This window comes from Artemia franciscana, chromosome 10 (genome assembly GCF_032884065.1).
Source record: "Artemia franciscana chromosome 10, ASM3288406v1, whole genome shotgun sequence".
Classification (NCBI taxonomy): Eukaryota; Metazoa; Arthropoda; class Branchiopoda; order Anostraca; family Artemiidae; genus Artemia; species Artemia franciscana.
Window position 1 is genome coordinate 31,975,904 of NC_088872.1, and position 24,803 is coordinate 32,000,706.

General features: G+C 35.4%; 1 protein-coding gene across 4 annotated transcripts in view; it reads left to right on the plus strand.

Annotated features, from left to right (window-relative positions):
* The window catches only part of LOC136032079 (WD repeat-containing protein 7-like), a gene marked incomplete in the record, with an annotated part of 230,139 nt that overhangs the window by 199,823 nt on the left and 5,513 nt on the right, over positions 1–24,803 (plus strand). For all 4 annotated transcript variants that reach the window (XM_065712203.1, XM_065712206.1, XM_065712207.1 and 1 more), the window contains 7 exon segments: positions 2,880–3,030; positions 7,808–7,939; positions 10,708–10,899; positions 12,703–12,889; positions 17,205–17,322; positions 22,617–22,952; positions 24,277–24,381. In XM_065712203.1, coding sequence (XP_065568275.1) covers positions 2,880–3,030; positions 7,808–7,939; positions 10,708–10,899; positions 12,703–12,889; positions 17,205–17,322; positions 22,617–22,952; positions 24,277–24,381 — 1,221 coding nt within the window.

Below are 24,803 nucleotides of genomic sequence, written 5' to 3' on the forward strand. Positions count from 1 at the left end.
ATGCATCTATGAAATCATTATCAGAAAATGATGGTACTTTACATACTATTCCCAATATCAGCTTTTCTGGGCCCCAGAAGTCCGTGTTTCAATAAATCAAGCTTCAACTTTACCTTCAAGCCAAAGTGAAAGGTCATGCCTTACATTATAATCAACATCACTTCTAATCAAGGCGGCTAATCCCCCTCTCTGTATAAAAGAACGACCATTATATTCAATTTATACCCTGGAGATTACATTCAGGTTCTCATTATTTAAGAAAGTTTCACATTGCCCTACAAACAAAGGTTGGGATTTGAGACACTATTGCCGACAGCAGCCACGAATTAGCCGATCTAAACCCTTAACTGTTCAAAAAAAGTAAAGAGTAACCTTTATTAGCATCCTATTCAGAAAGACTCCCAAGTTGAACATATGAACTATCCTTTGCGGATTTTATTTGATTATCTTTACAATCTGACCCCTCAATCGACAAGTTCGAAATCACATCATGTAGAACTAGCCTCTTTTTAAAAAATTTTCCAAACTATTGTGGGACCCTGACATGAACTAACAGATGAAAAAAAATTTTGATTAAGGAGAACAAACAGTAAATGCAATTAAATAACAGTAAGAGTAAAGTTTGCAAAAGCAAAAAATGAAAACAATGGAGAGATAAAGAAACATAAACAAAATATATGCATGATAAACGAAACTAATCCGAATAAATACGAATTTTAAGTTGTTGATCCTTGACCGATAAGATCACTAGCACTCTGGAGTTTTCTTATGTTCGGACCATGTTTAATAAAGACAATTGCTTCCACTGACCATGCGTTGTTTGGACTGTTTTTATTGCGACCCAGGTCAAGCAGCTGCTTCCACTTTTTAGTAAGGTACTCAGACATGAATATACCTGTTTTCACTAGCTTAGATTTAGCCAAGAACACGGTTTTTGTAGTATCTGTATTACTGAACACAACAATTACGGGAGGCGCAATGGAGGCTCTATCAGATGCGGATTGGAATCGACGAGTTTTCAGTATGCGTGAGTTTGCAATCTCTGTTAGTTCCATGTTATCACTGACTATTTGTTTAACCCCCGCCTCAACACTAACCCCTGGTGTTTGCTTTACACCACTAAAAATAAGCGTGTTCATTCTTGTCTTCTGGTCCATGTCCTCTATTTTTGATTCAATTACCTCAATTCAGTCTTCCAAGGACCCAATTTGACTTTTTAGTCCAGACAGCATCTTTTCGAAAGTGGTAAACTTTGGTGAATATTCCACCAAGATAGCATCATGGATTTTGGACACTATGTCTTCTACAATTGCGGAGTCTAGCCCCGAGGGAGGAACCCTGCACTGGCTATCATGTACTCTTTTTTCAATTTCATTGTGCAGACAACTTTGGAGATTTTCTAGGTCTTTTTGTGTGATATCCACGACAGAAGCAAAAGAAGCCTTTTCCAATTTTAACCTTTCTAAATAGATATCTGGAAAAGTAGCAACCTCGCTGAAGGCATTTGCTACTCCTTTGGTCTTTTTCTTAACAGCTTCTTCGACATTGTCTTGGTAAGATTCAAGTTGAGGATGTTGAACTGTTAACGCCTCATGAGTCCCATAACAAAAAACGACGAAGCATATGCCGTTCTTCTTTTTGACTCTATCCACGATTCGAACTAGCCATTTACGGTAACCTTGAAATTTGGCTAGCGCAAGTCCTTTAGTTTCGAATTCTCCAGACATCTCAGTTAATTAGAAATTAATTAAATTAATTAAAAAGATGTTACCTTGTTATTACCTTTCTTATTTATAGACGTGCCAGCTTTCGTCTGTTTCTCTTTAAATTCAGATTCACGCCAATCCTTTTGACAAGACAAATCACGCCAAAATTATCCAAATTGATCCTGTTTTTAATGCTTTCCACCACCTGTAAATCCTGTTTTTCTGGTTCTTGTTTTGTTAAAACTTTGTGAGAGTTAATCCGACCTAAGATGTTTATTGAATGAAACCTATTTCAGAACTTCAATAGCAGCAAGAACAGATATTCACTTAGGGGGGAGCTCATTTTAGGGGGTAGTAATAAAAGTATTACAGAAAAGCCGAATAAGACGAGAATTATAGGGTACTTATCATTTTATAGGAACTTATCGGAACATATATGAAAATCAGGATTGTTCGGCGTTTGGGGCGGCTCCATGAGCCCCTCCCCTACATGTCTGCCTGTGTGAAATCACGGACAAGGATAACTTCTTGTAAATCTTATCTTTTTTATTACATCAAAAGAAAGACGAAATAACTTGGAAAAGGCTGACACGTTTTCCAAGTTATCTATGCATGCTTATCAAAATGAAATTGTATCTAACTGTGAAATGTAATATTTGTATCTGTCTTAAACTTATTCCTGAATTCAAGAATAGAACAATTAATTGTAAAGACACAATTAATTGTGTTTTAATTGTAAAGCATGGATCATAATAGATCTTCTACAGGACTAATAATTTACCTTAACTAATTCTGCAGGTGCAGACATAATTTGCCACTGTGTCGAATTTCAGCACATGCCTGAATGGATTTGTTTAATTTCGTTCTGTCACAGATTTACAGTCTAGATATGAACTGCCCAAGGTGAATAGTTCAGTCTTTCATGTCAGGTATTAATTGATATCAGAACATATCTGTGAAATGTTAATTTAAATTTCAGTAGCATGTTAAGGCTACGTATCTAGATTTGTATGTTTGTCTTATTCCCCTTTTTTGCACTTTTGTAAAATTAGGAAAACATGCGATTGTTTATATTGTTTTGTTTTCTTGCTCTTCATCAAAATTAGCAAAACAGCCTATGGTGATTAACGTGGTACAAATTTTGCACTATATCTACCTTATTTTTTAATACAGATAAGAGAAGCAGCGCAAGCACTATTGTTGGCGGAGCTAACTCGCCTTGGCGCCAGAGGCAGAAAAGAATTGCTAGATGTCTGGGCTCCTTTTCTACCCATTTACAGTGACGCATTTGCTACTTCTGCTTTACAGACTGGTGCCACAAATGGTAAGCATGCAATTAAAGACCAATTGGGTTGTTCCAGTGTTGTTTAGTCGTATTGAAAGAAAAAAAGCATTTAAAAAAGTATTTACTGCTTCTTGAATAGACTTTATCTTGCTTTGAAGAATGATTCACCTCATATGCAGTTATGCATATTTTCCCTATAAAACGTTAAAAGATTACACAATCACACCCACTCCACCATAGAAAACTATAAAAACTTGCACTCAGCAAAGATTAGCATGAAAGAAAGAAGAAAAACCGTAATAGCAATAGGGAAAACAAGTTGAAGAATGTCTATGTAAGACATTTAAAGTGCTCTCGCGTGGGATGTCATCCCTCTCATCCCTAAAAATTTGCCTTTTAAATTCATTTGAAGGGGAGTTAAACTGACAGAACTCTTGACAGTAAACCTAGCTAAAGAAGTAATTGAATGTCAACATATCAGACGATAAATTCTTAGTATTCTGGTGCCATTGAACCCAGTTCATGCTTATGCTTGGCTAGACATTAATTTCTAGACGAATAGGCGCTATTTTGATTTTAATATTAGACGTTCTGAACCCAGTTAACCGAAAACAACATTTTCTAGCCCCCTTTCGTTATAATCCTTCCATGATGGTACCAAACCCAATTTACTTGGTAATACTTCTAATCCACCATATGAAAATCTTGTATTTACATCACCTTACGTGAAAATATAACAGTACACTCGCCCATTAGACAAGGTTCTTCATTTCATTTTTTATATTATTATTAATTTTTTTTTATCACATAACCCTTTTTGTCTGATCCAAAAATCTAAAATACCTTTAAGGTAAGATATTTAATTTCAAAAAATGTCTATCACAAGCTCCGAAGGACCGAATTCCCATTTCGGAGTCATAAAACCAAAAAAAATAATAATAAAAATAAATCATAAAAATAGCACAACAACTGAAAAATTGGCTAGACAATGCCAAAAAAGACAAAATCAGAAAAGTAAAGCCATTCATTAGTCAAAAAAATAAATTAAGCGGCAAAATGTCAGAAAGTTAAAAAAGGTAAAAACTAAAACAAAACTAAAAAAGAGGGAGATAAAATTAGCGTTAAAAAGACTTAAAAGAGAACATATAAACAAGGGGGAAGAAACAAAAGAATCAAACGAACATAACAACTTAAGTATCACCAGGACCAACGAAAAAAGGGAAAACTAGTGGTTTATTTTATCAGTAATGAAGGGGACAAAGGTTTTTTCATACCTGGAGGTTAAGCAACGGATGGGGGACAAGATAGGACCGGGTTCAGAAACAGTGCATGGCAGGTGGTGTCTGTATGGGAGTGTCTTTTGGGGAAATGTTTTCCGTACAAAGGTTTATTATTGCATTTTTTGCAATACGGAGACACAGCGTTCCTCTCCTGTGCTCAAGATTTTCCAGCTTCGCCTTTTTTTTAAAAGTAACGAGTATGGTACCTCAGCTTCTTTAAAAAATTATCCTCAGGGCTTTTTTTTGAATGGATTCAATTTTTTCTAATTCAGATGCAAGGATGCCAAACTGGACAAGCATATTCAAGATGCGGCTGTACAAAGGAAGTATACATCCGTAAAGAATGGGAATGGGAGGGGGGCGTTAAATTTATTCAAGAACTCAAGGAGAGTCACGGACATATTAGCTTTATGGACAACATCTTTAACGCGGATATCTCACTTTAGATTGGAGGAAATGGTAATCCCAAGTAATTTAAAGGAAGACACATAAGTATCTGGAGTGATAGAGTTGAGGAAAAGGGGTGAGGCTTCAAGGAAACATATTGGCATTATCATAGATGTTAGAGTGGTTTGCTCTAATGTCAAGGACCGCAGCTTCATCTGCAATATCATTGAGGATACTCGTAGGGTTGCTTACTAAGTTTTGGTAGCAGATTGCAACAACCGTTAGGTCACCCAAAAAGCACATAATTTTTATTTCATAAAATTTCATAAATCTATATTAATTTAACACTTTTTTTAAATACCTTTTTTTGTTATACCGAAGCTTACGCTGAAAACACGTCAGAAATATGATAAAATAGGGAAATTTTCTCATTTTTCAAGCTAATTGACTCTCTAAGAATAATCTAAGTAATCTCATAATTCTGGTTCAATGAGTGGATAATGGTAATAAATCCAAAAATATAACTATCTTGTCCTTTCGGTGCAAGTCGTATCTGCAGGCTTGTTGCAACATCAAATGTTTTACAGGGAACATTACAACATCTATTCTTTACAAGAAAATAACAGCCTTTTTTCGTTTATTTTTGTTGTGCGTGATCTCTTCTTATTTATAGTTCCTGCCAATCACTATGAAGGTGATGTGCTCTTTTCCATTCATGGCTCTATTCTGGTATTTTCCAAGGATTTCCTACGTGACTGCACCTGCTCTTACTGTTAGGATCTTAGGCGTTATCCTTTAGTCGCAGTATAGAAAGGAAACAGATTACCAATCCTTTTTGTTCCTTTTTCTCCTTTTTTGTCCAACAGTAAAACCAACACCAATCTCTTCTTCTGTGGATCCTTCGGTCAAATATTCATTGACTACTTTCATAATCTGCTCAGCTACTTCGCTAAAGTGAGGTTCATATTACTCATAGCTAATACCGTCAAATCCAAGAGATATCTCGGACTTCAGGCATTTATTAAGCTTTCTGACTCCTTTTTTATTACTAACTTATCCGAAGTATCGTTGTCCTCTTCAGTTACTTTCCTCTTTAGGCTCCAATTCCATAAAACTTCCACTGTACTGTAAAGCTCGTCATTATCTTTTCCTAACCTTTTCCCACGAAAGTGTGCTATCGGTTGTCTCATTTCTAATGGGAAGGCTGTAATCTTATCTTGTTCATTTCTTACTTCTTTAATTTCATTTTCCTGTGTATTCTTCCTAGTCTTGACTTTTAGTGGTCAAAGGTATTTGTTCGGGTGTTTCTACCTCCGATAGTCTGTTCCTCAGCTTCCACGTTTGATATCCTTTGTCTCGTATATTCTTCATTTCCTAGTTTATTTCATAGTGGCCAGATGAACATCTATTGCCCTTTTTAATATTTGTTGGGGCTTCCTGTCCTTTTTCTTTCTTTTTTCAGAATGATCTGTTTTCCTTTTCGTATTTAAATTTGCTTCGATTTGCCTAAAATGTAATTTTCAATTGCAAATCAAAATCCCGGTAGTGAGCCATTGATCTTGAAGCTCTCGTTTATAGGATTGACCAGGGTCAATCTAGGGTCCACCTCTACACAAAGTGGAGAAGTGGTGATTCTGTGTTAGTCTGTTTTTAGAGTCCGTTTTCAGAGTTTGTATAGCTCGTTCCTAGACTGCAAAGTCTGTTTTCAGAGTTTATAGATGTATGTTTTTTGGAGGACCTTTGGGAGAATACAAGTGAGGTATTTTCTACAGTCGTATAAGGTTATTTTCCCCGAACCCTGGTAGGGCAGGAAAAGAGCTCGTGAGAAATACCGTCATTAGTATATCGGAAGGGGGTCTATTTACTCTCCAAAGAGATAACTAGATATATTGATGTTGACACAGGCTGTGGCAGCCTTGGCTCATAGTTTGGCCCTTTCAGTCGTTCGATCACGTTACCACATTCTAACGAGACCGCCACTGGCACTGGTGTGGTGTTAGAGATCAAAGAGTGGTAGCCCATAGGATACCATATCAAACAGCTGGTCGCCCCAAGGCAACCAGTACAAACAGTGGTACCAGCGGTGGTTACACATATACCAATATTCATAAGAAAAACCGTGTAATGGCGGGCTTTATAAACTCTCTGTTCTTTTATCCTTAACTTAATACGTATGCTTTGCTGTTTTCTTTTTAACTATAACCATGTTCTCTTTAGATTTTTTTCTTGTTCCAAGATGCCTTGTCTTTTCATGTATCTCTCTTTTTCATGACTCTAGGATAATTGATTCCATCCTCCAAGAGCCTTTCTGTCTATGCCGATAGCTTCGGTAATCTTTCACTTGAAGAAAGAAAGCAGAATTATCGACAAAAGGACTACTACTTTTTCATATATTCTCAGTGATTTTTCAGTGCAGTAAATACTATCTAATCCTGCTTGCACCGCGCTTATCCACTCACTTGAAACTTCCTGGATTCCACTAACCTGCTGCTACGGTAATAACCATCATAGTGTTAGTAATTTGACGTCAAGTGTCAAGTTTCTCAACTCATCACAAGCTTTGCATGCACTAGTCCTCAGAGAGCCCCACTACAGAGCAAGATCAAATCCCATGTTGATGCTTAGAGGGTCCTTCCTCCAATGCATACTGTTACCAAAACTTTTAGACGATGGACACTCACAATCTCGTGGCCCTCAACAATATTTCTGGTTCAGGAACAATCACAACATTGCTGGTCTGTCCTATAGTGTCGAAATAGCAATCACTTGGGCTTACTACCACTAAAGGACTAGTCAAAATCGTTGTATGCTCCACTCCTCTGAGAGCCCCTACTACAGAACAAGTTCAAATCCCTAGGCAACCGTCTTCAATTTTCGACCTGTAACGAACCAAACTTTGAGGCAATCCAACAGATTAATTGCCTCAAATCCCCTCATTTCTTAAGTATCTATTGGAACCCTCTGTTCTACAGACCTACTGTATACAGTGCTGCGCAAGGCAGCTAGACAACCTACTTGTGCCTTTCAAATACCGAACACTGCGACAAGTGTACAAATACCAACACCAACGATTACAAACGAGCTTATCCACTTCACCGAACTACACACTCACTAATTTTCTTACTCAAATAATTAATTTTATTTTCTAGGAGCATCAGCTGTTGGGTCTGGACAAGTGCCAGTTGGTAGTACAGTTAGCTTGGAAGCAGGCCAAACTCCCATTACGGCGTATCCGCAGTCGAACGAAGACGAAGAACTTGAAGATCCAGAGGATGAAGAAGGTTATTTTTTTCTTGTTCATTAATCTCTTGACTGATCTTAACTTACTTTAAGTCTAATTTATCTAACAATAAAATATATTTTACTGAGGTCCAGGACTGGTCGCATATGTCTTGAAGAGCTGATCAATAAATGATAGGAGCTTCGACTTATCATAAGGAGGTGTCGAAAAATTGAGCAAAAGAAAAAAAGGGTTTAATTTCGACAAAGCAGTGAATAAAATTTTCTTTGCTCAATTTTTCGTAAATGGAAAAGCAATGTGGTCTTCGAAATTATGTAAGGAGATGTGATTTAACATAAAGTAATCATCGAAAGCAAAGAAAAAAAAACCACATGAAAGGGAAGGAAAAATATCCTGAAGAGGAGAGTTTTTTTTTACATAAACTAATAATTGGAAGCAAAAACAGAAAACAAAGTTTACGAGAAAATTGTACTAGTAGTTCAGCAAATTGTAAAATTAAATTAATGCCCTATTTTTACAGAAATTATTTTTTGTTAATATTATAAAATAAATCGATTTATGAATAAATCGATGAAACCTTAACCGAGGATAAATTAAAAATAATTATAGCCAAACTTCAAAAGAATAGAACTACTAATAAGATTGAGGTGCCGCCCCCTCAAAACTCCTAGAGGCTAGATTTTCAATTGCACTTTTACTGAAAAGGAAATTTGTTTTGAGTAGTGATTTTGTTATAACATCCAACGAAATTAAAATGATGATAAAGTTTCCTTGGAAAAGAACAAACGATTTCTAGAAATAAATTCATTTGATTCATTTCACATTAAGAGGACGCTTTTTTTCTCTGTTTGTTTATTTTCCCCCCAACCCCACCCTCCAGGTTAGAGTGTCATCTGTATTTTACTGAAAATGATGCACGTCTTGTACCGTATTTGATTGTTTTATTTTCTGTAATTTGAAAAATCTAGAGTCCTCCCATGTTTTGTTTTTCGGTTAGCTCGTATATAGGAGATAGCCGTAGAAGCTTGGAGAGGTCTCGTTCGATTGAAAATTGAAATGTATAGTGCCCTTTTAAAGGGTTGAAAGTAATTGGATGGCTTCCTATCCCCTTCCCTTGCCCCAAGCACCCCAATAACCTCCCATGGTGTTGAGTAATTTTTTTTATTTCATTCAACGATTTTAAGATCCAAAAATCAGTCTCCAATGAAGGGTATACCCACAGTCATAAGCACAAAGGGTCAAGTATGTAAGCATTCTAAATCTCAGTGCAACAACGAGCTAAGTCGAAGCCACTGACTAACTCAATACAAAAAAGACTGATTCGATGTAAAAACTGGTAATTTCCTTCTTTGGTGCAAAAATGAGCTAAGCCTACACCGAGTGTAAGAGCAAGCCAAGTCCTCGCTGGTGTAAAAGTGACCTAAGTTCACTTTTTGGAATTTCGGTTGTGCGGTCCGACAACAATTTATGTCTTGACAAAACAAACATACACTTTTTGTAGTGACTTGATGGGTACCAGTAAGATAGGCGTGTTTTATCTTATTTGTTTTAACTTGGAATCATCCAAGAATTTTCGGTCTGTATGATTGAAGAACCAAAGTGGGCCAGGGGTCATTCAAGCTAGTGAATTGTCCGCCCAGATGTCGTTATGAAGAGAATTAAATAAATTTTTTCTGGGGGGCTGGGAATGAAAAAAGTGGCTATGGCATATTAGAATTCCCAAATCATTTCACAACACCGGAACAGGCCCAATCTCTTGCACCGAGCCCATCCTCTTCAGAATATTTAACAGGGTTGAGAATAGAGGCTATTTGGTGTCCAGTCTGAAAGGAAAGTATCGGTGATAGAAATTACTGCTGTTAAGTTTCGAAATGTTGCCACTTTTTTTTATTATTGAAAGCACTCCTTTTGTTATATCCGCCGCTAATAAAAATGTTGTCTGGAAATTGTCAACCATATGATAAAAATTTCTACTTGTTCCGCTTGTCAAGATAAGTTTACTTGCTGAAAATTTACTAAAAACAGTGTTGACTTTGGATTGAAAAGTAATTGGGTCAAAAGTACATATTCGAAAAAAGAGACACGATGTTTTTTATTCCTTATGATGGGGTAAACAGCCCACCTTGCACATGGTACTTAAGACGAGAGTACTTAAGGTACTTAAAGACGTCCAGCCCACAAAACTAAAACAAATTGAGACATAAGTGTCCTTTTACCACAAGGAGCAACTGCTTCCTGTAAAGAAAGCTTCTGGTGAACTAAATTTGGATTTGAACGTTTTGTGCTTTTATCTATTTTGCATTTGAATATTTGAAATCTTTATATGAGATAATCCTTGTTGTTTCGGATAACTTTTGACTTAATTTCCATATTTTATTATATAATTTAGGAAGTTTTTTACAAATTTTGGTCCAGAATACCAGCCATGATTAGATAGATTTTGTATTTGACACCTTCAAATCTAATTTCATCCATTTAATATTTAATATTTTCTTTTTCAAACGATTTTAAAATAACATCTTACAAGTCAAACCTTTATTAAATTTTAATTTTTTGTCTCTCAAGACCTACAAGTTAAGCTGATTGAAAGTATATATTCTTTAAAATGAAATCTATATTCAATATACTTTTCAAGACTAACTAAGACAAGAACATAATTGCTTCCATGCTTGAAGGGCTTATAACAAACACATGGTTTTTTTTTTATTATTATTTAGGACACACATGATATTTTAGTAAAACAAATTAATAAACATTAATTATGACCATGGTCCTGGACATGATTCATATATTGTATGACTTTTATAGAGAGCGCAAACCGAAAGCCGTCACGTTCTGCTGAGCTTCGCCGTCGTCAAGCCACGGCCATCATACTTCTTGGTGTATTGGGAGCCGAATTTGGACAGGATTCTGAATCTGTGCGTGGAAGATTAGATGGCGCTAGTGGTGGTGCAATTGAAGGGTTTGGTGGATCAAATTACTCTCTTGCGCGGGCCACAAGTGAGTTGTTCTACCCTTATTTTACTCAGTTTCAGATTCTTTTCTTTTTAGTATAATTTGTAATGCAGAAGGCTACTGAAAGTTCATAGTACTATTTTTGGAAACATTTTTCTGTTTATCCTATTCCTATTGACATTTTCATGCGGATTAACTTGTTAGTTTATTAAGTCCGCTGACTTTCGCAATTATCAAGGAAAAATAAAATAACAACGTCCAGGAAAGGTATTGCAAAATTCCAAAATAAAAGCTGACGAATAATATTACTTGATAAGACCTTTAAAAATAGACGCGGTATCCAGGTCGGTATGTTTCAGGATAATAGTAAGTAAGTAAGTAAGTTTTATTGCACTAAAAGCTCTAGGGCCATGACAATATAAAACAAAAAGGAAATTCTCTTTTGAGTAATTGTCATTACTTACACATAACATAACCATCATATAGCACGAATCATAAAACAAACAGAAGCACAAATTACAAAAATCCACTTTTGTACTCCATTGCCAGCCTGAGAAATCGTCTTAAATTCTTAGTACTTGCAAAAAAATCATCTCTCATTGAATTCACCAGCCATTTCTCATCAAACTCAGACTTTCCATATACTTCATCTTTCAACTCACTAAATTCTACACGCTTGTACATCAGATGACCCACACTCTCATCCAAATTCCCCCACAAAAGTAAGGACCATCTTGTCCTCTGCTCCTCCCTAAACAGTTCCTTCTTACCCTAAGTAGTAAACCATCCCCCCTCAATTCATTTGTATACTTCAATTCCTCTTTTTTAAATTCACCTTAAACGAAACCCCTTCACCTCATGTCTCCCTCACCGACGCGTAAAGGCACAGGGAATCAGAAAGGCTTCTTTCATACTGCCAAATCTTTCAAATCTCTTGAACCTCTAGAGTATTACCTTTTATTTATTATTTCCTAGAGTATCATCTTTTTAACCTGTTTATCTACTCCTAATCTATTATACCAATATCATTTTAAATCACGATCATAATAATAGGTTTTCACGCTGAATCTCATATTTTGTGCAATTAAGAAATATTTAATTAGTTTCTTTGGCTTTTCGTATAATTACCCTAGCTCTGTAAGTAGCACATTTTTTGTTTTTCTTTAGAAGCTTGACATCAGATTTTGTTGAAATTTCGTGTTTTCATTTTTCTTACCACTGTCACTAGCTACATAACTTATAGTATTAGTTAATATGAAGAATGGCTAAGTTTTCATGACAATTTTTTAATACTGATTCTTTTTTCTATAAACAAACAAGAACAAATGTGTGAAAAATAACTGAAAAATCAAATGTTGTCTATTAAAAACCAAAAAGGAAATATAAAAAATACCTTAGTTGGTGTGAAGCGTAAAATTGTACTCAAAGAATAATGCAAATGTAGATAATTTCAAAACGATGAGCGTTCAAACCTGCCCCTCTGAACAGGTATATACGTTTATTTTTTTTTTTTTTTTTTTTTTTTTTTTTTTTTTTTTTTTTTTTTTTTTTTTTTTTTTTTTTTTTTTTTTTTTTTTTTTTTTTTTTTTTTTTTGCTGGTTCAATAATGCAAAATAATTTTTTTTCGATCATCTTAAAAGAAGCGAACAGAAATTTGGTAACTTCAGGATTTTGGATGGGGGCTGGGGGTGTATATACCTGCCTCTGAAACATCATAACTTGCTTCTTTTCTTGTTAATCAGCTTGCTGTGTTTTTTTGTTTTTCAGAAATTTGCATTTATTCTCAATTTATCGTATCAAAGCATACATTGCTTTAGAATAAGTCTAACTTTTTTCTTTTTTTTAAAGGCAAAGCATTGACTTATCTTCTCTTGGCTCCTCCCACGCCCAAACTACCACCACATACACCGCTGAGGAGAGCTGCTGTTGATTTGATCGGTCGGGGGTTCACTGTATGGGAACCACACCTAGAAGTCTCCCGTGTATTACTTTCCCTACTTGAACTTTGTTCCGAAGCTGAGAAACTTGTTCCTAGGTAGATTTTTTTCTCTTAATAAGGTACCGAGTAAAGTGCATAGAAAAATGTGTATAAAGTATTCTTAGATCTGGAGAACTAATTCAAAGCAGAAAATGATTGTTATGCAGTCTCTTAGTATGCTGTGTGCATGAAAGATACAGCTTTAGTTTATAAATAGTGAAACTCTGGAGGGCAGTAGGGTGAGTGGAATCCATGTTATGATGTTGTAAAAAAGAGTGTGTACTAGGCATTGGTTTAAAGGGTTTTTATTGAATCAAAATTATAAAAAAAAATGGTTTTCATTGAATCAAAATTTTGATCAAGTAAAAAAACTGGATCATTTGTAATTAAAATGTTCAGTCTGAATCAATTTTCTGCGGCTGGTTAATTCGTGTAGCAGGAACATACGTAAGCATTTGACCTTATGTCAAAATTGGGTGGATTGACGTTCTCTCAAAATTGGGCGGATTGACGTTTTGTCGAAATTGGGTGGGTTGACGTTCCGTCAAAATTGGGTGGATTGACGTTCTGTCAAAATTGGGTGGATTGACGTTCTGTCAAAATTGGGCGAATTAACGTTTTGTGAAAATTGGGTGGGTTGACGTTCTGTCAAAATTGGGTGGATTGACGTTCTGTCAAAACTGGGTGGATTGACGTTCTGTCAAAATTGGATAGGTTGACATTCTGTCAAAATTGGGCAGATTGACGTTCTTTCAAAATTGGATGGATTGACGTTCTGTCAAAATTGGGTGGATTGACGTTCTGTCAAAATTGGGTGAATTGACGTTTTGTCAAAATTGGGTGGATTGGCGTTCTGTCAAAATTGGGTGGATTGCCGTTTTGTCAAAATTGGGTGGATTGACCTTCTGTCAAAATTGGGTGGATTGACGTTCTGTCAATTGGGTGGATTGACGCTTCCAATTCAATTTTTATGTCCCTCCTTTCTTTGTTTTTCTTGTTTTGTATGATATTCGTTAATTTGTAATTTGTGTACGCGTGTTTATGCATCTTCGCTTGTGAAGATATAGAATTATCATGTAAGGTAGGGTAAAACAGTTGAATCATTCTGTGCTCTCTCACTTAGTTTTCTTTTGTTTTCCGGCAACTCTGTGTTTTATTTTGTTTTATATATTTTATGTTTGGTGATATGTTGATGACCATCATGTTTACAGCTATTTAGGTCCACGAAACCTTAATTAAAATGGTGGCACCACTCCTTGGGACTGATGAAGTGAACCCTTTTCAGTTTTCTATTTAAAGCTGAATTTGACTGCGATATTCAAGAAAAAGCTAATGAAAAGTAAAAGGTAATGGGATATTTCAGAAATCTAAATATAACATCGGTATAATTACCTTTCAAAGTTTCTAGAAAGAGCATAACCTTACGAAAAGGAATGACTCATTCTTTGCTCTGTTAGGATAATTTTTAATGTCTAACGTTATGTAAAATAATGTTTAGCATAATTTTTCTAAAACGCTTTCTGTAAAAAATGCCAACTAGAATAGGAATTTGTAGAAAAGACTGTCACCACCGTAAAATTGCATTATAATATATAAGTGAGTTCTTATAAGTAATGTAAGTAAATAGATAAATTTAATATATAGAATTCTTTGTTTTCATTTCAAGTTTCAATATATTACAGATAGTAATCATGCTGTTAATAGTTTATACGCTAAATTTTAATGTAAAGAAGGGGGACATTAGGGAGTGGCAGCCCTTCTTTAGGCGATAATTTTAAGTTGTTTTAGGTTTTAACGTCGTATTTCACTTTTGTTTGGAAAAAGACGTTTTTTTATTTAGCTTTTGTTTGTTTTAAAAGTATAAAAATGACTAAAAATTATCAGTATATGCGTTAAGGTAAGCTTATCAGAATAGATAAATAACTATCTATGTCAACTCCAGATTAACTACGTATATTCTATATGGTGTTCTCCCTCTCTCCCTTTCTATACCCAAACTTTCACCCTTTTTGTTCGATGTTTATTTTGTTAGACTGTGGCTTAAACGTACGAATGTGCCACCACATGGAAGAGTTTCCTCTGATATACCATAAGTATCAAACCTATGTTTGCTTAGTTTTGTTTGCGCCATGAAATGGCGGGATACGTTGGTTCGTTGCGGCACAATCACAATCGCCTTAGCTACTTGAAACTGGAATATAATTTTTTTTTGTCTGAGAAAAAATAAAAAACAAGCAGGAAAAATGCGGAATTCCGTCTGTACGACGGAATCTCAGCACTGTCACTCAACAGCACAAGATTTTGGGGTCTATTCCTCCCGTTGCCCAAAAAATTTCCGTAAGAATTTATTCTTCTATCGTGTACAATACTCAGTAAGGCTGTTCAGTAAATTTTTTTTCACTTCTGATAGGCTTCATTTTCTTTTAAAAATCTAAACTTTGTATAATCGTCTTTGAAGTACCTTAGGGCCAGCGGACCCATTTATCCGAGTTGCTAAGCCCAGATTTTTTTAATTTGATTTTTTAAGTTAGTTAATTATTATGGTTCATTAAAGAAAAACTAGCTAAAAGGTGTTTAAGTTTTTTTTTTTTTTTAGCAATCTGGGTGCATTTGGACTTTAATCGAATGTTTATTTGGGGTTTGTTTGTTCAGTTTTCGAACTTTAATGGATTTGCCTTGATTTTTATGTTTTCTGGTGTTAAAATGACTGGTTTCGTAGACTTTCGCATTAAAAATGTTGTTTGTTGTTACCTTTCTCTTGTTTTTCCAAATCTGTGACGCCACTTGCCGCTTTTATTAAGTAAAATATAGTTTTGTTTAAATAATTTTCTCATCCACTATAATGAATACTAAAAATACCGCACGGGGAGCAAAAAGTTAAAAGAATGTTATAGGTTTGTTTCTCTTAGGCTAAGATAAGCCCATTTTGGAACGTTCGTGTTTCCTAAGAACATCTGCATGTTCAAAGTTTATCTTCCCCGGGTTTTGTGATAAGCCTTTAGCTACACGGGTTTTGTGACAAGCCTTTAACTTGCACCAAAAAGAAAAAAATATTTTTATCGTCGGACGTAATTGTTCTCGATCTATCCATTCATTGAACCATACTTATGGCTTTGCTATGACTCTGCTATTTCTATTTTGCTATTTCTGTCAAATTTTCCCTATTTTCTGTCAAGTTCCGATTTTATCTGTTTTTTCCGCATATTTCCGAACTATTTTCAAAGTACTTTTCAGTTTGGAAAAAACTGCAATGTAAATACCGAAAACATCGATTGCTAGATATTTAAAATTATATCTCAGCAGTTGAATGATAGGAAGATTGTCGTCTTACATTTAAAGATTAAGATCAAATAGACTGAAGAAAAATAAGTTACCAAAAAAACACAGGTGTAGGATAATGTTCAAAGTGAAGCATTTTCAGGTAAACTAAAATATAATTCTATAGGAACGATTTCAGATTGCTACAATTTAACAACTAAAATTTAGCAAAGTCTATTATATCACATATAATACAATCATAAAATATCAAATTATAAAATTATTATACTAGTTTAATAAAAATATTAAAATTTATTTTGAATCAGGTTACTAAAATTTAATAAAATTTCAGTTGACTAAAATTTAGTCCATGGAAGTGGCTTTTTCTCCATGAAGAGTGTAAAAACTGGACATTCATAATCGGATATTTGACTGTCTACAAAATACCTGCCATTAGAGGGAAGAGAACACAAGAAACTGTTTGTTTTTTTCTTACAAAAATGAACTTAAAGGTAGATTTAAAATAAATATAGACAGAGAAAAAAAGAATTTAAGATGCTTGACCTCAGTTCATGGAAGTTCAGCAAAGGTTCTTCATGACTTCCGTTTAGTTTCTTATATTTTTGTGAATTTTCATTTTCTAAAAAAAAAAGTCCCTACTTCTTTAATATCTTATTCCGTTAATTTATGATGACAGAATAGCTTTATATTCTGGTTATTTATCTTTGAGGTTGTTTTGTTAAATACTCTTAATGTTTGTTAATGTGTGAAGGACTTGTTTGGCTCGACTTGCTATCTATCAATGAAATTGTGTACAATAATAATTTATTTGTGACCCACTTGAAACAGCGGAGTATAAAAACAAACACACAGAAAAAAAAAACAACTTCTGATAACACATTAAATTACTGTAGAAAACATTTTAGAAGATATTATTAGTTTATTATTATATTAATATAATAATAATCTTATAATAATAGAAGATGAATAGTTTATTATTTATAATCATATTCACACATTGTTGGTTTAATCAATACTTTGATGCAAGTTGATATTTGTTTTTCTGATACTCAGCTTTGATCCTACTGAATACAGTTTAATTTTCTTTTGATAGTATGAGTTATGGCCTGCCCTTACCTCCAAGTGCTGATTCTTCTCGTACCTCTCGACATGCACTGACACTTATTGCAACTGCTAGGCCAGCTGTTTTTATTACATCTATGGCCAAAGAGGTACGCTTTTTATTCTTGCCCTGTTTTTTTTTCTGAGACTACATGCAAAGTAGATTACAAAGTGTTTCTCTTGGTTTACGTAATTTCTAGCTGGGAAGGGGATTTTACATTTACACGCTACTTTTATACGCTTATGAAAATTGATAGATAGCTGCTTTATCCTATTTGTAATAATACTGAATAAATTTAGTAGTTATTAATGTTAGTTTTGCAGGTAAGAAACGCTCATTTAGACGAAAGCTAAATAATCAGAAATCAGAATTGTTTTATTTAAATACAGCTTTGATAGTCGTAGATAAAAATCACAAATTAAATGTCGCTGTCATTTAAAAACCTAGTCCTACGACATTTTGTTATAGGCACTGGTAAAAAACAGCCCTAATGAATTGTTAAATCGATTAGTTCTGCAAGGCATTGGTACTAATTTGTTCTTATTTCTGGTATTAACTACTGAGTTGGCAGCAGGGGGTAGAAAATGACGGTGCTTGGGGCTAGCAAGGAGAAATTGCCCGAAACGTATTATCAACTGAAACCTGTGATCTCTAAGAGTTTCAATCTTTAGAGACTCAAGAGCTGACTTATAATGTATAAATTTTTCTCCAAGGATGATTTTAATTGCTCTTTTTTGGACTCCTTCCGCAGCATCACTTAGATATTCGATATTATGAATCTGAGGCCCCCAAACGGGACATGCATATTCTAATATGGGGCGTATGCTTGTTAGATATGCCGTTTTTAGCTGATTTACTGGAAAACCCAAGCGGCGCATTGAAATCAAAGAACATAGTGCACAGCTGCCGTTTGGACTAGCTCTTGAACATTAACTTGTTAATGTTATTAACTATGACAAGTTATTAATAACAAGGTATTAACTTGTTATTAATTTGTTAATACCTTGGTTCTACTGCCTTAGCAATGACACATGGACGGATAATAAATAGACATATCTATTAACAAATGAACTAACCTCCTTTTCATACAACCCTAATAAGGGGGGAATTAATGCCAAGATTGCTTTTCACTCAATTGGACTATCTGTCTTGGTTTTTTCTACAATTAGCCATGACTTGATGTCCACAACTATTCCATTTTAATTCAACGAGTCCGTTGATTTTTGAATTAAAATGGAATAGTTGTGGGCATCAATTCATGGCTAATAATAAGACAGATAGTCCAATTGAGTGAGAAGCAAACAACAAGTTGCTAGTATAGCACTAAATTAGCAATCGGAGCTGAAATTAACTCCCAGAACTGTAGCTGAAGATACAAGCGGAAACCAGGGAACTGGGCAAACAAGATGTCGTTTTTAGCAGATTGAATCTTACGATTTTGGTTTTGCTTTGGTTGATCTGCAAACTATTTGCACTACATTCCTCTTCAATTTCTGTTAAAACATCTTGGCTGAATTGGGGCATAGTTTGGGTTGTATCTACTGTGAACTTTAGAAGTGCAGATAGATTGTCTACGTATTTGAATCAGTCATCCATGTTGTCCATAACATAATTAATTAACGCAAGGAAAAATAGAGTGGCCAATTTGGTGCCTTGAGGGGCTCCATATGTAACCTCTTCCCATTCAGAGTCGAAATCACCGGAAAAGAGGGCAATCATTCTCGAGTCTGTGGTGATAAGTAAAGTTTTAGTGTAATAGACTTTGACTTACTTGACTTAGAGCTCCTGCTGTTGGTCCAGCGTAGAGAGAGATGTGACTCTTCGCCTCCATTTCGATCAGTCCTGTGCAAGCGTGATTGCTTCTTGGAGATCAGTACTGATCATGGAGAAGTATTGGGTAACGCTGTCCCTCGACCGGGGTCTTCCACGGGAGCGCTTCCAGCCATGTTCAGTTGCGTTATGGTCGTGTTGTAGATCCGTTTGTTTGTTTTTCGGCTCATATTAGGCTTTGATCACACGGAATTACATAATTGAGCCATAATAGACGTGGCTTTAGCGATGCGTGACTGGAATTCCATTTCAATTGAGCCGTTATCCGAGACGGCAAATCCAAGGCAAGTAAAAGACTTGACAACTTCAACAGTGTGTCCTAATACGTTGAATGGTGGTGATTTGGCGGAATTACCTGCCGGGTCGATGATCATTATTATGTTTTTTGCCAGCTAATATGTTGTCCCACTTTCAGAGCTTTTTCCAACTGTGGATTGAGGGTTGCCTCGAGTTCATCTGCAGAAGTGCACAATATCATCTGTGAAGTCGCAATCGGCTGGTACTCTATCGCCATATTTCAGTCTCAATTGGAACCAACTCGTTGTTCGATCAAAGACATAATCAATCACCGCGTTTAAAAGTTCAGGAGCAGCAACACAGCCTTGCCTTACACCAGTATCTATTTCGAATAATGGCTTCGGCTATCATTAACCTGGACAGAGCGTTTTTTAGCAGTGTAAAGCGCCTTGAACAGGTGGCAGTATTGGCCAGGGAGACCCGTTCGTTTTAGTATCAGTCAAAGGGACTCATGGTCGATCAAGTTGAAATCTACTTTAAAATCAACAGAGGCAATATATACTATACGCTGGAATTAACGGGCTTTCTCACGTACGCTGGAACTCACGTTTGCTTGAACTCATGACCTGGTGAATATTGTATATCAGCTCGGTCGTGGATCTGTTGGGCATGAAACCTGCTTGACGAATCCGCTAGCACTTACGGATAAACTGGATACTTCTATCAAGCAACGTCATGGCGAATAGTTTGCCAGGTACTGACAGAAGGATGATTCCTCTGTGAATCAAGCAATCGCTACGACTATCTTTGCGCTTCCATAGAGGAAGGATTATCCTTTCCTTCCATCTTCAGGTATCAATTCGGTTGACCAGACGAGGGAGAACAGTATGTGCAGCTAAAGTGGAAATACTGGTCATCCGAACTTTAGCAGATCGACGATGATCCTGCAGTTTCCTGGTGCCTTATTGTTCTTCATTATCTGCAGAGCATTTTGTATCTCTTCTACCGAAGAATGTAAAAAAAATTGAGAAGTTGATAATACCAGAGTTGGCTGATAAATGTTATTTGCCCCCACACCAATTTGGGTTCCAGAAAGGAATAGGGTGCGCTCATGCACTGACGGTACTGTCATCAGCTTTGATTGATGCTTATAAATCAGGAGAGCCTCTTGTTCTATAGAGCCATGATATTAGTCGTGCTTTTGATTCGATAATTCACATGCATATCCTCATTGAATTGTATAACCGCTGGGTCAGTACTTGTATTATTCGTGCCTTGTGTAATGTGTATAATCATTTAGCTGTCATTGTTAATCTGCCTGACGGAATGATCACAAAGATAATCACACCTGTTCGTCGCGGAGTAAGGCAAAGCGCCCTTATATTCCCAATCGCGTTTAGCAACTGTATTCTGGACGCACAGTTCCAAGCAGTTTCTTCCTGTATTTTAAAAGGGATAGATTTATCTCTCATTGCTTATGCGAACAATGTCTTCAACCACAGCCGAATGGTACTGGAGTTTGAGAAAAAAATTTCCATTCTGAGTCGAGAGTTTTCAAAAATAGATCTAAACTTTAACGCTGAAAAGTCAGAAGTGGTACTATTCGATTGAAGCCCAGTTCCCGAAGGATTTAATATTGATCTTTATGGAGCATCGGTCGCTCCTAAATTGGAACTGAAATATCTTGACCTTCCCATCGGTGACTCCCTTAAAGCAACTAAAAAGCTCCTCATTCGCCATTTCCAGCGCCTGACGTCCAGTGCCTACGGTAGCATAGTTTCTAATAAACCTCGTTTTAATCGTCAGCTACTAGCTAAATTATATAACTGGTATGCGCTCCAATATTTTAATACCTTTCACCTTTTTGGCAACGGAATCAAATCAAATCCGACGAATTTATATCCAGTATGCTAAATATCTTCTCGGCCTCCCCCCCCCCCCCGGGTAAGTAATTCTTGGACCAATAGGAGATGTGGTATTCTTTACCCTAATGCTGCAATTGGCAGATGTATTATATTTTATAATAATGGAATTATGGACACCCATGGTGTTCCCTTTTAAACAGTAAATGTATTGCATTTGTTGTTTCTATGTTTGTTATGTATACTGTGTGATTATTTAGTTAATTATTGTGCTTGTGTGCTTATTCTATGAATTTTAATTTTGTTTTATTTGTGCTTGTTATGTATACTGTATGATTATTGGGTTAATTATTGTATTAACAATGGGCTATAAATAAACTCAATTCATATTATTAGGATACTTACACAACGATTCTACCTCCTATTATGAAGATGGTTTTATTAAGTTTAAGCATCTAAACTTAATCTCTGGGTATATTATACTAAGCAGAGCATCAACTCTCACGAATGACTAGATACGTAAAAATTACCTATAAAAAAAAGGAAAGATCATATCTTACCTCCGTCGTATAATCCCATTAGTAACAACCATAAACTCTTTGAATAAATTTGAATAGTTACCCTACTGTTTTTTTAAAGGAAGCTAAAAAAAAAAAAATCCTTATGCTAGAATCTTCTTGCCAGTACGGTTGGTAAAACAAGTATCGAATTGATTTCTTTGTTTTTTCGTCCTGATTCCACTTATGGTATAGATTATTTATCTGTTGGACAGACTATATTCTACAGACATATAGTCCGTAGACTGTATTGTTTGTTACTTTTTAGATTACAAGAATAAAAGTTACTTTGTTTCATTGTCCAGTATTCGAGGTAGTATTCCTAGTTGGTCGGTTGAATTTTTTATTGCTCTATGATTCTCGTTTTGAAAATTAAACTTATCTATCTTTCTGTCCATCTATAAAGATGGACAGATAATGTTTCTATTCGCTTTGTTACATTGTATCTTGGTTATTTAATTTTGGCATTCACAGTTTACAAATTAGAGGAAAAGTTCGTTTAATTTGCCAGACCTGTGAAACAATAATTGGAAAAATTATACCAGGGCTAATCTCTAACTTGCCAAAGGTAGTTACTGAGTTGGTGCCAAACTTGGACTAAGATAGATGTAGTAGTACATTAAAATCATTTGGCCCACTTCTGGATTGTATTGACTTGTTTATATATTGAAGTTATCGAAGTTAATTCGATTTATTGTCCATTAAACTGATCTGGTGTAGTGTACTTAATTTATTCATTCTTCTTTTTATTTCTCATTTATATTTCTTACTATTGTATATTAGGTGAAATCTTGCCCTTTTCATTTTTTTTATGTTTCCTAACTAATTATCGCTAATTATTATCTAATTTGTGCCTTAAAAACTAGTAACTGTGTAATTATAGCAAAAGATTCCTAATTAATCAAAAATATTTTTAGGTTGCTCGCTACAATTCAACCCAACAGAATCTTCAAAATCCAGGCTCCCCCATGGCAAGCCTCGTTCTTTACTTCAGTCGCCACGAGATTCTTCGGGTTGTAGAGCAGCTTATTGACAAAATGCCAGCTGACATAAGTCACCTCCTCGTTGAAGTTGTTGATATTATCCTACACTGCGTTGACTCCAGTCATTTAAAAGTAAAGGGACTGCAGGAAGTCTTCCCCGCTGTCTGTCGCTTCAGTCAAGTGAGTCACTGTGCATCTACAAGACGCATCGCCGTCGGAGCTAAGAATGGCCATATAACCGTTTATGAGCTTCGTGGAGGAAAGCCTCAGGTAATCTCAAACATCTTGAAAACTAAGATGGTGACTTTAAGCGCTCTACACTGTTGGATAGATTAACAAGTGGGGATAATAATTAAGGTAGTGCCCCTCTTTTTCGGTCAACCGTGGGACCAGCCAAAGTTATAAATCTTTTTGTATAGGAAACTCGGCTACGGCAATTCAATAGGAGCTGTACGATATATTTTCGCCAGACTGATATTTTTAGGCTGCTTGTTATATCCTGCACATTCTATAGATTGGTTTTTATTCGTCTCGTTGTGTTTTCATTGTTTCTCAAGAGGCATAATTAATGTTAATTATTGGTTGATAGGTGGCAGTAGAAGTTGTTGGACTCCTGTATTGTAATATTAGTTTCAGATTTGTAACGTGCATCTTAAGAAATCCTTGAATACCTCTTTGGCTGTTTTGGGAAGTTAAAATCTTAAAGACTATTTTTGTAAACTGGGATTAGTCGTGTAAAACCATTCTTTAGTTGAAAAATCCCTATGCCATCCCCCGCTGGTAGGATATCACCTGTCCTTTACAGCTATCATCTCCTTTTTTAGGAGAATTTGAAACTGGGAGAATATAAAGCAACGTAGATTACCTTCCAGTAAGTTATATAGTATAAAATCGCCACCCTCCGCCCCCCTGTGTACTAATGATTTTGCTAATTAACTTTCAAACGTTCCTCTTAAGAGCAGTGTTCTTATAGGGATTGATGACAGACTCTGAAGCTGCAATATCTCGAAGCAATATCTGAAGCTGCAATAGCTATCAATATCTCGTGTAATTTATAACTTACGAGTGGGTGATCGGATCTTAATGAATTTTGATATTTAGAAGGACATCGTGACTCAGAGCTCTTATTTAAATCCTGACCGGCATTAAGCCTCTGATTTTCCTTTTAAATCAATCTATTGATTCTTAGAATTTTGTTAGAGCTCATACCAAATGAGCTCTTGGCTCTTAACTCTTCTTACCTCTTCACAAGTGCCATATTAGCTCTTAGCTCTTGTTTCATATATTTTATTATTGTTATCATATTTCTTCAGTTTACTCCCTTCGCCTTCCTTCGAAATACATTCCAGAGTACCAACCTGACACGTTTATTCTTACATATCATAGTCTCTTTTTGATGGGTGAAGGATGGCAAAACCTTTAAATCCGTAATATAACTCAAATTGCAATGTTAAAAAGTAAAAAAGGCTCATTTGTTGTGCTTAAAAAAATTATTGTTACTCTTTTAAAATATTTATCTGGCGTATGAGTTTTCCTCACTAAAATAATGTTAACTAAAAACGGCCGTATTTATAGAAATATTTTGGTTTTTCAGAGTATTGCTGCCCATAATGGCGAAGTAACCGCTTGCTCATTTTCACCTGATGGCAAGATTTTAGCATCATATTCCGCTACAGATAATCGAGTAGCCTTTTGGCAGGTGAGCTATTCTTATTCCAAGCAGTAATTTTGATTCGTCGAAATCTATTAAGAAATCAATAATATTAAGTTAGAAACTACCTCAAAGCACAAATGAAATTTACTTTTCAGATTTTTCCCGATACTTTCCCGATTGACTTTTGAAAAAATAAAGTTTTAAATAAAACCAAATGTTAGTTGAATCTGGAGGTTTGGTGTCTATAAGTAGTGGGTCAGTAACCCTTTTTTCACTTTGAGATAAATTCTTAGAAAATACCGAAGATTACCATTTGTATGTGCAAGGTAAGATCGCCTTTGGTCATCTTTCGTCGGACGAAAAATTAAGCATGAGAAATAGGTTTTAATTTAAACAAGACAGTGACAAAAGTTAAAAACAAACAACACATTAATTGATAAAGATAAAAATTCCGAATATTCAGGGAC